The 16,198-nt window shown below is 39.2% G+C and overlaps 1 protein-coding gene across 1 annotated transcript; it reads left to right on the top strand.

Annotated features, from left to right (window-relative positions):
- The first annotated feature begins 5,079 nt into the window (after positions 1-5,079).
- On the top strand, positions 5,080-15,296 carry LOC133023055 (cytohesin-3-like). The gene is made up of 13 exons (XM_061089985.1): positions 5,080-5,133; positions 5,784-5,854; positions 6,128-6,183; positions 7,149-7,215; positions 8,352-8,470; positions 9,631-9,711; positions 9,851-9,963; positions 10,138-10,286; positions 11,208-11,319; positions 11,411-11,487; positions 11,962-12,033; positions 12,259-12,407; positions 14,078-15,296. The coding sequence occupies exons 1-13, from the start codon at positions 5,094-5,096 to the stop codon at positions 14,154-14,156; spliced, it is 1,185 nt and encodes a 394-aa protein (XP_060945968.1). The 5' UTR covers positions 5,080-5,093; the 3' UTR covers positions 14,157-15,296.
- Positions 15,297-16,198: the final 902 nt, after the last annotated feature.

Genomic DNA, 16,198 nt, shown 5'->3' with positions numbered 1-16,198 from the left:
ACAGCTTTTCGTACACGTCTGATTTTTCGAACTATCCGTCTTCATGTTGGAGACCCGACGGACCGCTCTTGGCTGTGATTGGTCCGCGAACGACATCGTTTCCGTATGACGTCATTTCCGTATTTCCGGACCTCAAACTTCCTGTTTACTTCCATGTAGCATCAAACCCTAACACAACTATGATTCTACGATTAATGTGACGTGTGTGTTAAGCCAGCGGAGTTGTCCGGCTGACGGTGGCTCGTTCGAGCACTGAGGGCATGTGTGCACGGTCACATACGGTTATAACGAGCTTTCAAAACGGCGCTAGCAGGCTAGGCTAGCCACCATGCTAACTGCGGTGGTAACAGTGCAAGAACCCGCCGTCACGACTTTAATTCCACTTCTATCATGACACTGTTTCTATAATACCGTCAGGTTAGAAGCAAACACTGGATAGTAGTAGTTAGTGTCGGGAGTCCCTGCTGACTCTGTGTGGAAGCTGGGGGGGAGCTAGCTCCGGGTAGCTTCTAGCTACATGTAGCCTCAAGCAGATTCAAGCTGTGGAATCAGCAACACAGTTCGGAAACAAGACCGGGGAACCGCTGCGCTAAGAAACGATTACATCAGCATTTTGACCCGCTGGGTTTCACTTTATTTAGTTCTGTTAGTTGCCATGGTTCAGTGTGTGGGACGCAAGCTAACATGTCAACAGAGACACGTGGACTTCTTCTTCCCAAATGGGGTAGGCTTCTCTGAGCTCGTCTTCCGTTGCGCCACCTATGGGTTTGGCGGTGAATTTTTTCCGGACGTAGACTGACGGAGAAGTAAAAATCAAAAAGACTCTTTGTCTCCCGCTGAGACCTCTCCGAGAAACGGACTCGTAGTAGTATATAAGAGCCTTAAGACCTTGGGCATTAGTACTAATTAAATTTTCCTCTAGTGCCAACATGGAGTAAAACATTTTTTTGTGAAATGTTTTGAAAGCTTTCGATGAAACTTTGTTTTATTTGCTTTAGTTGATGAAGAGAAGAGTTTTTATTCCTTACATTGTTGTTTCGCTCGTCGACAAGCTGCAATTACCATTTTGCAAATAGAGCTGCTTGCCTGGCTGTATATAGCCATCTTTTAAAATTGATGAGATGATAGAAATCAGCACACCTTTTTCTTTAATCGATTCATGCAGCTAAGTTGAAAGGAATTCTATATAAATTTGGTATAGTCTGTGAGTCAGATATCAAATCATTGCTCCACTCCCACATGGAAATAAAACCAAAGCTGCATCTTTTGTGTTTATGTTTTCAGGTATGTCAACTGCTTATGTTTATCATCAATCACTTCGCTTAATCAAAAACCAAGGCTGTTTCCCGTCCACCTTTTATCTTCTTTGACGGGAACCAGCTGCTCTGGCGATTAGATAAGAGCTCTCCTTTCAGGTTGTCACCTTCACAGCGCCGCTTCATTTTTAATTTAATCCTCGTCTTCATGATAACATTTCTTTGGACGGAACCTTTGTTTTCTTGGCATGTCACCACGGTTCAAAATGTCAGAAGCACAAATGATGTTCAACAGGAAAGGGAAGATCAAGTAGATTCCAGTAATCCTGCTTCTCTTAATCAACTCCTGGCATTCATTTGAATCTACCTGGTCCAAAGCGCACTTCACTTTTTTTACAGACACGTTTCCTTGCTTTTATAGATATAGATAGTTATAGATATATATAGATTGTATTTATATCCTTCAGTTTCTTTGTAGAATTGCATTGGAATTGTTTTATAAATAAGCTTCTGCTGTATGTGGCTACAGGTGTTGCTCTGAAGTGGAAAACATTTTCTCATTTGCTGCCAGCAATGAAGCATCCGCAAACTCTCTGAGGACTTCGACCTTACATCTTGTTCAATCTCTCAGTGTGTTTATGGCCGGGTGTGTGTGCATTAATTATGTCCAGTTGTGGCCAAAACGAGTTGCATCTACCTCTGTTGCAGACATGATAATGTGTGTTTATGTCTCATTCACAGAGCAACATGTGGGGGTTGCGTCACTTTCATCTCGACCCAAATTTTATCGGCAAAAGTGTTGGGGGATATAATCTTTCTTTTTATGCTCCTGCTGTTGTGCTTCTGGTCGTCATCACTTAAGTCGAAATGCTTCAATGCCCTTTTGTATCCTATGAGTAAGCAGACCAGGCAGGACCACTTTGCTTTGCATGTTTATGCCAAAAGTGAAGCCAAGACTATTGATAGCGCCCTCGTGGCTGCCTGCAGTAAAGGTCCTCCGCCATATCAGTGGGCATGGGCTATACCATAAACTGTATGTTAAGATGGACGTTGTAGCTCCACTTCCTCCCACTATCCAGAGATGAAACCAAAGTTTATGATGTTTAACCATGTGTTTATATCATCAAATAACTAATTAAAACCAAATTTATCAGAACCATGAACACTTATGCAGACATCTTTGTGATATGAACTCCCTAAAATGTAAAAAAGTAAAAAAAAGTATTTAGACATTGGCCTATGTCTTGTCTACTAACATGGGCGAGGCATGATTAATGACCTTTACAGCAGCCGGCCAATAGGGGGAGATAAAGGGTATTCGGCCTCACTTTTGGGGGCTGTCACTCATCTTTATATATAGTCTATCGGCCAAACAAAATCTACAAAGAGATCTGCTGACTTAACTGTGGATTAATTTAATTTGTCCCTGTCAGGATACTCTAGATCGATGACTCTGGTTTTGCAGTCTGGATGGTCAGTAGTTTGGTCATTGACAGGATCTGATATTTTGTTAACCTTCTCCAGAGCAGGCTAACAGTTCAGCATAAGTTACCATGATGCTCAGAAGTGAGCCAGCTTCGCAGGACTGAAAATTCTGAGTTAAACCTGAAATATCTGAATAACCGCAAATCCTGCTTCAAAGTATAGGCCTCAAGTCATGATGGATGAAGTTCAATTTGTTTGGCTCCCTCCTGGCTTCCACTCTATTTAAATTTTGTTGTATTTTGTCTTTACTTCGATTTCCTTTTCTGTTTTCTTTAATCGTGTTGAAAATCCATGTGTGATGTCCTTTGTGTAGCCATAAGCTGGGATGTAGCTACTGCTGTTGACCTGAATACATTTGTAGATTGATACTGGATAAACACACACAAGGGTCCTTGAGTGAAAAAGGAATGCAATCTAACACCGTTAAGAGTGTTACAGCTTTGGTGTGTGTGTGTGTGTGTGGGTGTGTATGTGTGTTTGTGTGTCTGTTTGTGTGTGTGTGTGTCTGATGAGAGCAGAGAGTGTGTACAACATAAACCTGCTGAACGTCGGTGTCTGTTCTCCAATCTTTCTTTAAACAGACAGAAGTCAAGGATTGTTCACAGAAAAAGGAAAATTGACTCATTATCTACACACCACTGTACATCGGTACAGTGGTGTGTAGATAATGAGTGGGAGGGGTTGGTGAAGAGTCCACAAAACACTTTTGGAGTACAGGGGTAAACAGTGTTGCAGCCAAATCCAATACAATTTAAGTAAATGGTTGCCACTTCATCAAACTCAAAATTCAACCAGAAAAAAACACAACATGCCTCCATATTGCTCCTGTGGTGTCATCCAAGTGTAACCTTAAGCCTGTCTATCAAATGCAACTTGAAATGGCTTCATTTACACCACGTTCATGTCGCACGCATACAGGCACACACTGCACACACAAGTTTTTGCTCAAGAGTAGGTCACAACTTCTTGTAGTGTAAATTTAGGCTTAACACATTGTGTAAGTGATGTAATCTGTGTCTATTTACTCCCAGTTTGTGGCAATTTTTGTCTCTTTGGTGTCTGTGTGTGGTCATTTAAGAATCATTGCTGTCAGTTTGTGGTCATTCATGGCTCCTTTTTTTGTGATTGTGGTCATTTTTGTCTTTTTGCTGTTCTCTTCAGTGTTTACCAAACCATGGGTTGGACAAGTAGCATATTAAAGCAATTACTGTAACAAAAATATGAGGAATTGTAGTGAGATTTAAAATAAAATCGTGCATAAAAAAGGCTACTGATTCTGAAATTGACAGTTGAAGTGATATTGACGGATTATAGAGACCATCAGTTGCCATAGTATATTTATAGCATCACAAGAAACATTGTGGCATGTGCATGTAAATTGCAGCTGTAGCTCAAATCTATATTCTCTGGGATTATTAGGGCCTCAAGTCTCTAGTACAAGTATTGTATGGTTAAGGGGATGAGAAGTTTTGAAACATTTTAGTGCAGTATTTTTATTTAATCATTCATTTATGTATTTATTTATAATTTTATCAAATAAATATGTTATCTGTCTGACCAGTTTGTAAGGGTTGAATGAAGTGAAGGTGTTAAAATAAGCAAAGAATATGACCTTTCCTTAAAAATGAAATACAGCTTACAGTTTATATAGTTATTATTAATATTATATTATAGATATATATTCGTTCTTGAAAGTCTATCTGTGGGAAGTGAAAAGCATTCCCCCACTAGATGGGGCTTCATATTTGGAAATGAAAGAAGCCCCGTTCTGTTCAGGTTTTGTTTCCTTCCTGCAGAAGAAGTTTGAACACCACTTCCATTTTAAAATCCAGTGAAAATGTAATCCCTGATTTGAAAGTACAGAACGAGGCAGCTGAGAAAATTACATTGATACAATGATCAAATACAAGTTGTTATAATACTCAATTTCCCTGTTCTGAAATAAGGTCTGTGACAAGACAATACTTTTTATGGTGTAGTCTACAAAACACAATACATCGGTAAATACCTCAATTGGCTTTTGTCCGGAAAACCCTGTTGAAATATGATATGTTCATTGATCTGATGTTAGTATCAGTGGCAGCAGCAGTTGTTGCTTTGGTAGAACTCGTAATTTTGTGTAACAAAAGTTGTAGCAGAACGTGAATGAGATTTCAGTTTCCTGAAGAAATGTCCACAAACATACGTGTCAACATGTTGCCGTGCACGTCATCGGATCTGTTGTAAGTGTGACGCGTGAGTATGAAGTCTCTTCGGTGTCACAGTTCTCAGAATGGCAGCGCCGGCCCTTTTCTCACTCTGACACAGTTTGTTTCCTGTGCACTTGCTCAGTCGCTCTGCACCATTAAAAACATGGCCATACGCAGAAAAGACAGCTTCCTCTGGGGAAAAGGTACGCCTTTATTATTGTTATTATATTACTTTGTTAAATTTCTATAGAGCTGCTGCTCAAAAATAACTAATATAGTTATTGTGCTGTTGGGAGTAATTTTGGTTCATACATTATGTCTGGTAAAGTCTGTAGAATTCCGTTTAAATGCAGCAAATTAAGATTTTGGGGGTTACAAACTGTTCAGATAATATCCTTATGTATATATATATTTCAAAGACTACAAGTAGCACGTATTATAGGGCTGTGTTATTCAATTTCTTTAGTTTTTCAATTATTTCAAACTTAATACCTGAACTGAATTTGACTGTTTTTATCTTGCATATGTTCCTCCTGGGCAAAAACATCCCACAATTAAAGAAGAGCTGAAATGTAATGTCTACAGAGCAGACAAATTCAGCCTGGCTCATTAAAAAGAGGAAAAGCAAAAAATAGCTTCAGCTCTCTTCCCCTTTCTCAGTCATTGACCCCTTGTCTAAGCAGTGAAGGATGAAGTTGTGATTCATTCTAGTCTGTGAGAGCGGGCGTAGGTGTGAGGGAGGTTGTTAGGAGAGTGGCTGCTGCTGAACGTCGACTTCATCAAGTCAAATATGTGCCTCCATCCTGAACTGTTCATGATTCCTGAACTGTTCATGATTCTTGTTTCCCCGCAGCTCCACCACTGATTCTGTCCCCGGCTGAGAGGAGGCCGAATGAAACCTTGAAGCTGCTGGATGACATTCAGGTGGTGAATATGTCTCTCCAAGGTCTTACCTTACAATGCCTCATTATTCTCTTCTATCTACCCACAGCCGGCAGCCTCAGCAAAGTTTTTCACTGCACACAAAAGAATTCGATTCGCACACCTTTAATAGAGAAATGAAGGTTATTTCGTAACAGTGGTTGGAAGGGTTGATAATGGTCATACAGCCTACAATTGAATAGAAAGGTATGTGTGTTAGATGTTAAAGCAAACCTTGGTTAACATCCCTGCTCTCATCCTTCATCTCTCTCACAGAAGCTGAGGCTGGAGATCGATCACATCAAACCTGAAATCCACAGCTCTGAGCAGACGTGAGTGTGAGCACATATTTACAGCCGCTCCCCCATGAGTCAGTCGACGTCCTCCTCTTACTTAAGTTACACGTCAATGCAGCTTAGTCTCCCACACGACACGAGATGCTCAGCTTGACCTTGTCAGTCATGCAATAGGCTGCAGAGCCGTTTTGATGTGCCTGATTCAGAAGTCCAGAATTTTTCCATGTGGTGCATCAGCAGCTTAAAGCAACTTTGAGCAGCAGTTTTAAAGTGCTGAGCAATGTTAAAGCTTGAGTTGAAGGTTACTGAAGTTTCACCTGTTGACCAATAAGACTATAATAATAGTTTCACTGTTAAAACATCACTTCTACTTTTAGCTAACTGTTAAACTGTGGCTGAGTCATAAAGCACCAACTTATTCACCACCCCCTACTTTACTATTCAGGGACTTCTATGTCAAAGTATTATGAAGTGAGCTCATCAGCAAAAGAAAAATCCCTTTTGGACACTACTTCGATTTTATCTTTGTCGCAGGATTATGACATTTACAGCAACAAAGTTGACCCGTGGAAATTCCCATAATACATTTTGAATGTTAAGTTTACACTTGAGTACTTTTAGGTCAAAGGCATGTTGAATGACCGTGTTTAAATATAAAAGTAAACTGGTTTGCCACAGTTTTGTGCTGCTCTTCTCTTGTAACATATTTTACCACCATAACCCACCTGCTGGTCATAAAGTAAAACAAAGCTCCATCAGAAATCTACAAGCTATATTTATAAACCTGTCATTATCCTCATAATAATTGTGATCTTTTAATTCATTTTCAAGATTTTGGTAAATTGTAAATGTCCAGCCATTGGACTCAACATATCAATAATACATTCTCACAAAAATAAACCAGCTCCTATATCTAGCAAACAAAAGAACGGTATTGTTCAACCAAGGGTTTATACACAAATACTATTTTATTCGAATATATTTGATCTCTTTCATTGCAGAAAAACTGTTGTGAGGAACAGAAGATTCTTACGAGGAAAAAAGAAATTCAACATGGACCCCAAAACTGTGAGTTTATATATTATGTATAGTTATATAGTTTAAATAGGTATACATAGTTTCTTGCTCTGCAGGTGTGACATGTTGCTGATCCCTCTTTTGTCTCAATTAGGTTTTGTCATTTAAATCTCAATATTCAATGTGTTTGAAGAGTGTTTTTGTGATCTCACTTGACCATCAGAAAAAACCTTTCAATAGTTCACCTGCTCACGTAGATACGGAGAACCCTGAACAGACAACAGGTCATTTGATTAAGTGCTTGGTGTGAAAACTCTGTTCCTGTGGTCCACCTGAGCAGCAAAGGAACAGTGGATTATATGTGTTGTTTCACTCACTTCAGCTCCTCTTGATCTGAGGGTCGACACAACGACAGCGGAGATAGCTCGTGCAGCGGATGTGGATTTGAGCGGTGTGTGTTTCTGTGTGTGTGATGTGCAGAAGTACACGGCATGAAGGCGCGCTAGCACGAAAAACCACATCCTGTTCCCTGAAGTGGGGCAGAAGCACCTCTTCAACGCAGTGACTTTCATCTGTTCGATCCTTCCTGTCTGCGTCCTGTGACCTCCGCTCTGGTCGGAGGACGTGCTCAGGGGGCTGAACGAGCAGCTCTAAGACCTCTTGAGGGTTAAGTTAGTCTTCAACTGGAATTGAGGTGACGAACCTTAGCAGGAGTAGCCACCCAGAATAATGGCTCGCATTTTGAAGTTCTGGCTCTGAGCACCCAGTGAGATTAAGAGATACCAGCATGCAATATTCAATCAACCTCTCTCCGCTTCTGCTCCGATGATTAATGACAGCAGCTACTCTAAAGGGAAGAAGAAAATACGACTGGTTAAGACTGTGCAGCACTGATAAGAATTTAAGTTAATTGAACTTGGGAGATCGCTGTGGCTCTTAGTTCCTTCCCTCTAAGATGAAACACAAATAAACCTTCTGATCAAACCACTCAACCACTGAAGATTTTTCTCTTTTAAAGCAAATTGACGGATCGCACCCTGTTTTATAATCTGAACACGAACCCCTCTATCTGGCATCATGTAACATATAAGTTTCTGTGTGTAAATGTGGACTTGACTGTTTGTCAAGCTCCTTTTTTCCAAACACCTTTTATATAAATCTCTACTTCCCATTCTTCATTCCTGCAGGGTTTCAATTACCTGGTTGAAAATGACCTGCTGGAGTGGCGAGCAGTGTCTGTGGCCGAGTTTCTTTACAAAGAGGAGGGACTGAACAAGACGGCTATTGGAAATGTTCTGGGGGAGAGGTACAGTAATCACATTGCTCAACAAGTGCTTTCACTCAAACACAGGAAGATGCTTTACTTGGTTGTTTTCATTTAATGCTACTGCATTCAGTATTCTGCATTTATGTATGAACTATTAATGATGACTTTACATACAAAACACACCAGCAGCTCATTGAATATTATGAATCACTGAAGATTAAACCGCCCAGAAGCTAGAAGCCGCTTGGTTATACCATTTGCGCCCCAAGGCTAAAGGCCTCGCTGGATCTGCTGAAAAATATGATTGGTGACTCATTGCACGACCCACCGCTCTAGACAATTTAATTTAAAATGGTTCAGTAGATTTTGAGTGAATCTGCTGACAGACAGGAATGAATACACAATCTCATATGTGGAGATAAACAAGATAGCTAAAAAAACAATACCCATTGAAATGCTGCTTATACATTAAAATCATCAGGAAAAATAACTATATAATGAAATATACCAATTATGGAGGACTTTAATTCCACATAAGTACTTTGACTACTATGCTGATTTTACTTTTACTTACTTTTACTTAATTAATAAGCTGTTGAATTGGAAACCAGAAGGAAACATAGGAAGGTTAAATCTCAAATAACTTAACTATTATATTATATTATGTTATATTATATTATACTATATATACTAACATGATAAGCCATTTAAATAACAGATCTATTTTTTTCTATTCTATCATAATCTTTCATGTTTCATTATCTTTCTTAACTGTTCTTGTTCTATGTCTTTTGTGTTCATATCAACAACTGGTCAAACTCTGTAGTTAACATGTGTGTAATTTTGTGAGTGATTATAAATCCTCATGACTGCCTGTGGTGGATGGAGGGCTGTTGTTGACATGAAAGAGGGTCTGTTGCAGCTGTTGGTCAAAACTTGATCTCGATTTTAGTCAATTTCAGAAATTTCTTCCTTTACGGAACAATAATGTGACGACTAATTTTCAACTCATTCACACACCCAGTCACTTCCTAGAGGAGGCAGGTTCTCCTTTCAAAAAAAAAGGAACTTATAACTGTTAACAACACTTCTGTTCTCAGAGAAACTATTTTCAGTTTTATTTTCAAGAACAACCTTGAATTTGTTGTTTCAGTTATTCTTTTCTCCATTTGTCTCCTTTTGCGTTGGTTGTCACAAAGGGAGGAGATGCATCTGGAGATACTGAAAGCCTTCGTGGAGTTGCATGAATTTTCAGACCTGAATCTGGTCCAGGCGCTGAGGTCTGTCTCACAAACCAGTCTGAAATGTCTGTGTGAAAACATTGCAGCAATTTTACCTTCAGCTTAATTTCCATCTTCATTCCATCTACCATTATTTCTCTTACCAGCTCGAGTGTGTGTGTCAATTTTTATTCTACAGGCAGTTTCTGTGGAGCTTTCGTCTCCCGGGAGAAGCTCAGAAGATTGACAGGATGATGGAGGCGTTTGCAACTCGCTACTGTGACTGTAACCCAGGGGTCTTTCAGTCCACAGGTACCAGCTGATTAGGCGTTGTCTGACCCGACGACAGGACACATGTCGTCTGCAATTTAAAGAAATCAATGTTGACACCTTTCACAGGAGAATGTCTGTTGGAAACCCTATTACTTTTAATGGTGGCACAATATTCAGCTGAAGAAAACTCACTGTGCTTTTCTGTTGAAACAGACACCTGCTACATCCTGTCCTTTGCCATCATCATGCTCAACACGAGTCTCCACAACCCCAGCGTGAAAGAGAAACCCAGTCTGCAGCTATTTGTTTCTATGAACAAAGGCATCAACAACGGGGAGGACCTGCCCTCAGAGCTGCTCGCGGTCAGCGGCTCCATGTTTTTTTAAGCGATGTTTAATTTCTGTGTCACGTCAAACATCTGGTTCGTCAGGCATGTGATCACAAGGTGCCACCGATTTACAACACAGGCATCTCTGTGATACATAAAAACAAAAGAGGGAGAAACATTCAAAATACAGAGCTTCAGTTTCAGTCGAAATACAATTTGTCATGCCTCCACACAGGTGAAAGCAGGTGACCGTCCGTCTGTCCCATTCCCATCAATGCAATATCTCGAGAACCTCTTGAGAGGATTTCTTAAAATTTAGTGGAAATATTTACTTGAACTCAAGGATAAACTGAATAGATTTGAGTTCTTGGAGGTCAAAGTCACAGTGACCTCACATCCCTGTGATGTGATATATAGGGACGGTCTGTACAGAACTTCACTGCATCTGGTACAATTCAACTGGACTCACTGATTAACTAATAAGATTACAGTGGTCAAAGTTCAAAGGTCACTGTGACCTTGAGTTATCATGTTCCAAACATGTTTTCTGAGGCCTCAGTAACCTTTTTCATTTACCATCCAAATCTTATCAGTTAATCTTTTAGTCTTAGCGAACATTTCTGCCAAATGTAAAAGGATTTTCTTGAAGCACTCTTTATATAACATGTTCGAGAGGCAAAAAATAGATTTATGAGGTCACTATGACCTTGGCCTTTGACCTCCAACCACCCAAATCGAATTAATTAATTTGGAGTCCAAGTGAATTTTTGCAACAGATGGAATATTGTTGTTACCTATTGGTGTTTCTGATACATCAGAAGAACATGGGGTCACTATGACCTTGACCTCTGACTTTACAGCTTCATTAGGTGATTTAAATGTATCTTTAAAATGTAACGTATATACATTTGATGTTGAAGATAATGTTTTCTTCTGCTCCAAAACTGTTTCACAGAAACTGTATGCGAGCATCCGCAGCGAGCCGTTTAAAATCCCAGAGGATGATGGGAACGACCTGACGTTGACGTTTTTTAATCCAGACAGAGAGGGCTGGCTAGTTAAAATGGGTGAGAGTGATGTTAGTACTGCCAAGACAAACCTTAGGAGGATGTAAGTTTCATATGAGTTAATGTAATTGCTTGTTTGTCTTTGCTGAAGGGGGCCGTGTTAAAACGTGGAGGAGGAGGTGGTTTATTTTGACAGACAGCTGCCTCTACTACTTTAAATACACCACAGTGAGTATCTGCAAATGCAAAACACAATTTCAGTTCATGCCATAATTTGTTTGTTGGATGAGGACAGACAAAATAAAAGAACATTAGAAAAAAATATCTAATGTAAATATGCGTTAGCAAAAATGCTGTTTGGTTTATAAAGAACGTGTGGCTGAGGCCTTGTCTCGACTACTGTGGATATTTCCCCTCCGTTCAAAAATAAATCTCTGTCCCCATGTTTTTAACAAATACCTCCATCTAGGCGAGAACACAAAAACAACTTTTATCATTCAGACAAGTCCTTAAACAGATGAAAATATAAAAACATGAAAATATAATAACAAAACAATTACTATAACACATAACCTGAAACACTCTACTTTTAGATCTGTGTAAAATCTATTCTGAATAACATCAAATTGTTTATTTTGATCTTTTCAGTATCCACTACATTTACACTGTGTTTGATCTTTAATCTCCGATCTTCCCCACTAGGATACAGATCCGATTGGGATTATTCCTCTGGAGAACCTGAGCATCAGGAAGTCCCAGGACACAAGTAAACCGGTAAACGATCTTTTCCTATCGTTACCACAGCATATTAACAAGTGTTGAGCCTCATCACACACATTTTCTGCTGCCACACAATTTAATGAATCACTGCAGCTGCTACATTTCTAACACATGTGCTCCAAAGAGTGAGGAAATCAGAGGAGTGTTGATTAAACAGAGATGGACACATACACACACACACAGATGGCGGCGCTCACATGTGTGTCTGTGTTTGTTCAGTATTGTCTGGAGTTATATAACGCCAAAGGACAAAAGATCAAGGCCTGCAAGACGGAGAACAAAGGCAGAGTGGTCCAGGGTAAACACCAGTCCTATAAGCTGAGCGCCACAAGCGCAGAAGAACGGGACATCTGGTTGGACGCCATCAGGTGAGACATGTGCCTCAGTGTGAAGGGACGAAAAGTGTAAATCAGCAGCAGTGATGAACGACAGATTGGATATAAAGATGGACAACATCCCAGCTCTTTGAAAGGGAAGCCAAACCATCTCAATCGCCCCCGGGTGTCTGGCTGCAGTATAGGTCTTAAACACTCTCTCTCCTCCATGTTAGCAGATCGGATATGGACTATGCTAAATAGTCAAAGAACATGTTTATACATGTTTCTTAAAGGTGGTTTCTGTCATTTCAGCTTGTTCCACTGAAATGCTCAAGAGTTCATGTTTTTTACAGGTTTGGTTATTTTGATTAAATTGACACTACTGCAGCTCCATCTCTGATTGCTACTGTGCAGACTCGGGCTCAAAATAACTTTACCAGCACAATATTGCGTCAATTGTATTTGTCAAATTTTGGCTTAATTTCTGTATAGTGGGTCCACATCTTTGTTATTTTTTTTCTCTCTAAATTATATCCAATCTGTGGTTCATCACTGCTGCTGGGTGAATTGTGAAAAGATGATTTAATAAAGATGGTGTATCTTATCATTGTTTACCTTATGCTAAGGTAAAATGGCCACCTGCTGGTTAAATGGTAAATGGATTTGTATTTATATAGCGCTTTTCTAGTCTGATGATGACCACTCAAAGCGCTTTACAGTACAGTTTTACATTCACCCATTCACACACTCATTCACACAGTGCATCTACTTGGGGGGCCATTCAGGGTTCAGCATCTTGCCCAAGGACGCTTCGGTGGCCACAGCCGCCCATATATACATAGCATGTAGATAAAGATTCACAACATGTCTCTATTTCCTCCCAATGGACGAAAATTGGAGCGAGAGTCAGTGCAGTAGTGATTGTGGAGGGGAGCCACAGTATCAAGGTCCCATCGATGCTTTTGACCAATCACTAGTCAGTTTCAGCTGTCAATCATGATTTGTCACCTTGTTTTACTATAATCAAACAACTAATCAAAACCACACTTCATCATTACTACATCAGAAACTTGAACACTGGAACAAACATCATAAGAATGACCTAAAATGACATGACAAAGGTTTATAATAATAATTAGTAATAATAAGGGGGGCAATCAATAGGATTTAGCTTCCCTATTAGGAGTCGTTGTCATCTATCTTTATACACGTTCACAGCCTCATATCATTAAAATCCCAGTCAGTTTTCCATGGGTCTGTTTCTAAGATCTCTGGATTTATTGTGTGTTAAAACAACTACAACTTTGTTTGTTGGTGGGAAGCTGCTGAGAGATTGTATCTTTGATGGTGCCCTAATGGTTCCAATCCATATGCATCTTATAGGCGAACAGTAGAGTTTGGAATACTCCTGAACCAACCATCCAATGAGTATATCTGCAGTATTGTTGATGATCAATTAATGATTTATTTACCACAAGCAAATTCACCAGGTTTGGTTTAATCTGCCAGATTAAAGATGTCACAAATGCAAAAAACTTGACAAGCATTTCCCTGTTATTTCTAACTTTTTATAGACTTGATTGAATTCTCAGAAAAAAATTAACAAAGATGACTGTAAGGAGGGACATTGCCTGAAGGGGAAACAGGCACCTGGTTTATAAAAATGAAAAAAAAAATACTGCTATTTTCAGATTCAAACCTAACCTCAATCTTTTTCTTAGGGCAAGTGTCACCAAGGCTCCTTTTTATGACCTGGTGTCTTCACGTAAGAGGCGGCTCATCAACAACACGTCTTCATAGGACTGAAACAGACCTCAGTGGAAACGATGAGTTCATGGACATGTTTTTATTGACTTTTATGACAGATTGTTCAGGAAAAACTCAAACTGAATTACACAGCTTTTCACATATATGTACAAACCGGGAAGTGACACTTCAGTGAACTATTTGTAGCTCATGGTGTGATGCTTCCACTTACTTCTGCAAACTGCTTGCACTTCTGCTCCGACCTCAGGGGCTGACACAGATCCGAAGGGGCCCCCGGGGGCCACCAGGGTCAGAAGGCGACCGTAGTGGTTGGAGTGTTAGTATCATGGATTGATAACTGATCTGTGTGCAGGAACAGAGGCCTGGAGGCCCTCGAACCAAGTCTCTGCATGAAGTGACTGTTGATATTTCTTACTGGAGATTCAAATGAGCCCAAGGAGCCGTACAACCAGTAACCAAGAACACAAAAATAATCCACGGAGACGCAAACAGACACAAAGCTACAAACAACCATAAATAAAAAAATCTAAATATTAACAAATAACAACTAGACACTAAACAACCACAAAAACACAAAGAATAGATATAAGATACACAAAGGGATGTAAAATGATCAAAAAATAAAGATATAATTTATGCAAAATTACCAAAAACTTTAAAATATATACTATATAGAGACACAAAGCAAGCACAAAATTATGCAAAATGTTCACAAAATTATTTAAAAAAAAAGCTCTTTCATTGCGAAGGTATGGGGGCCTTCCTGCATGTCTGGGTCCAGGAGCCTCATGTCTAATATACTTTGTCCATAGCTGTAGTGTAAATGAAGATATAAAAAGCAGATATTTACTGATATTGATTCAATTAAAGTTATTTATTTCATTTATGACCCAACTTGTTGAAAGATCTTATGATGATCATGTATCTTCACCTGCAGAATTCACGTCTGAAGGTTTGAGTTCAGGAGATATGATTGAAGCACTTTGTTATGCCTGTTGTGGATGATTTGATTTTACATCAGGTAAAAAAAAACACAGGGGAAGGTTCAAACTTTACACTTTTCTGACTTCACTTTGTGATGGAATGTAAATTCTGTCTTTTCCTGTTTCTTGTAAATGTCTATAACTGCACAAAAAGCTTAAAAACAACAATTCAATTTTATGTAAATATATTCTTTCAACATAATTTCAATGTATTGTATAATTTAATTTACAGGGGATCAATGATCTTTTGTACAATAAAGTGGTTTATTCTGAGTGTGTTTGTTTCTCCAACAGATGGCGCTATCACCACATTTAACTTGCTCTTTCATCAGGGAGCTCATGTTCAAATATTTACTTTTAACATGAAACACTGAAGTTTAAGTTTAAAATCAGATTATAATGTGATGTAGAGAGAAACCATGTGTTATCTCGTTATTATCAGTGTTAGGATTTTCAAATGAAGTGACTTCGTGGCACTTTAAGACTTTTCCTGTGCACTTCCTGTCTGAGAGTCTGTGATGATATGATACAGAGCTGTGGTTTCCTGGAAGCAGCTACACACTTGCAAAAAAAGAAAGAAACATATTTCCTTTTTGCGCAATGTATTTGATCACAGTGTTCTTCAAACATGAGAAGGTGTGAGAGCACTGACCCACCTGTGAAAAGTAAAGGTCTCCTGTAGAGGTCAGGACATTTAACACAGTGGGTTTTCTTTATACTTTATTTATGATTTAAAATTAAGATATTTTGTTCAAACTCAATACAGTTTCATACACAACGTGTACGGAAACTTTGCAAGAAGCTTGGCTCAATGAAAACAACGGCTGACCCTACTTTTTTTTTTATCTCCTCCGAGGACCTTATGTCTTACTCTGTTTGGTTTAAATTTTGTCGTGTGGATCCAGGATTTTTTTCCATTTTTTCCACTTTTCAATTTTTGTTTATTTCACAGGGAATAATTCATGAATTTAATTTTATGAAACTACACATGTTTATAGGACTGATATCTGTGAGTGTATCTATTTTGGTGCAGCTTGATTGAATTTAAGGGACTATTGGGCCTTGAGTTTCCTTGGATTGTGGCCCACTGTT

This window comes from Limanda limanda, chromosome 17 (assembly GCF_963576545.1).
Source record: "Limanda limanda chromosome 17, fLimLim1.1, whole genome shotgun sequence".
Classification (NCBI taxonomy): domain Eukaryota; kingdom Metazoa; phylum Chordata; class Actinopteri; order Pleuronectiformes; family Pleuronectidae; genus Limanda; species Limanda limanda.
This window is presented reverse-complemented; position numbering and strand designations above follow the sequence as displayed.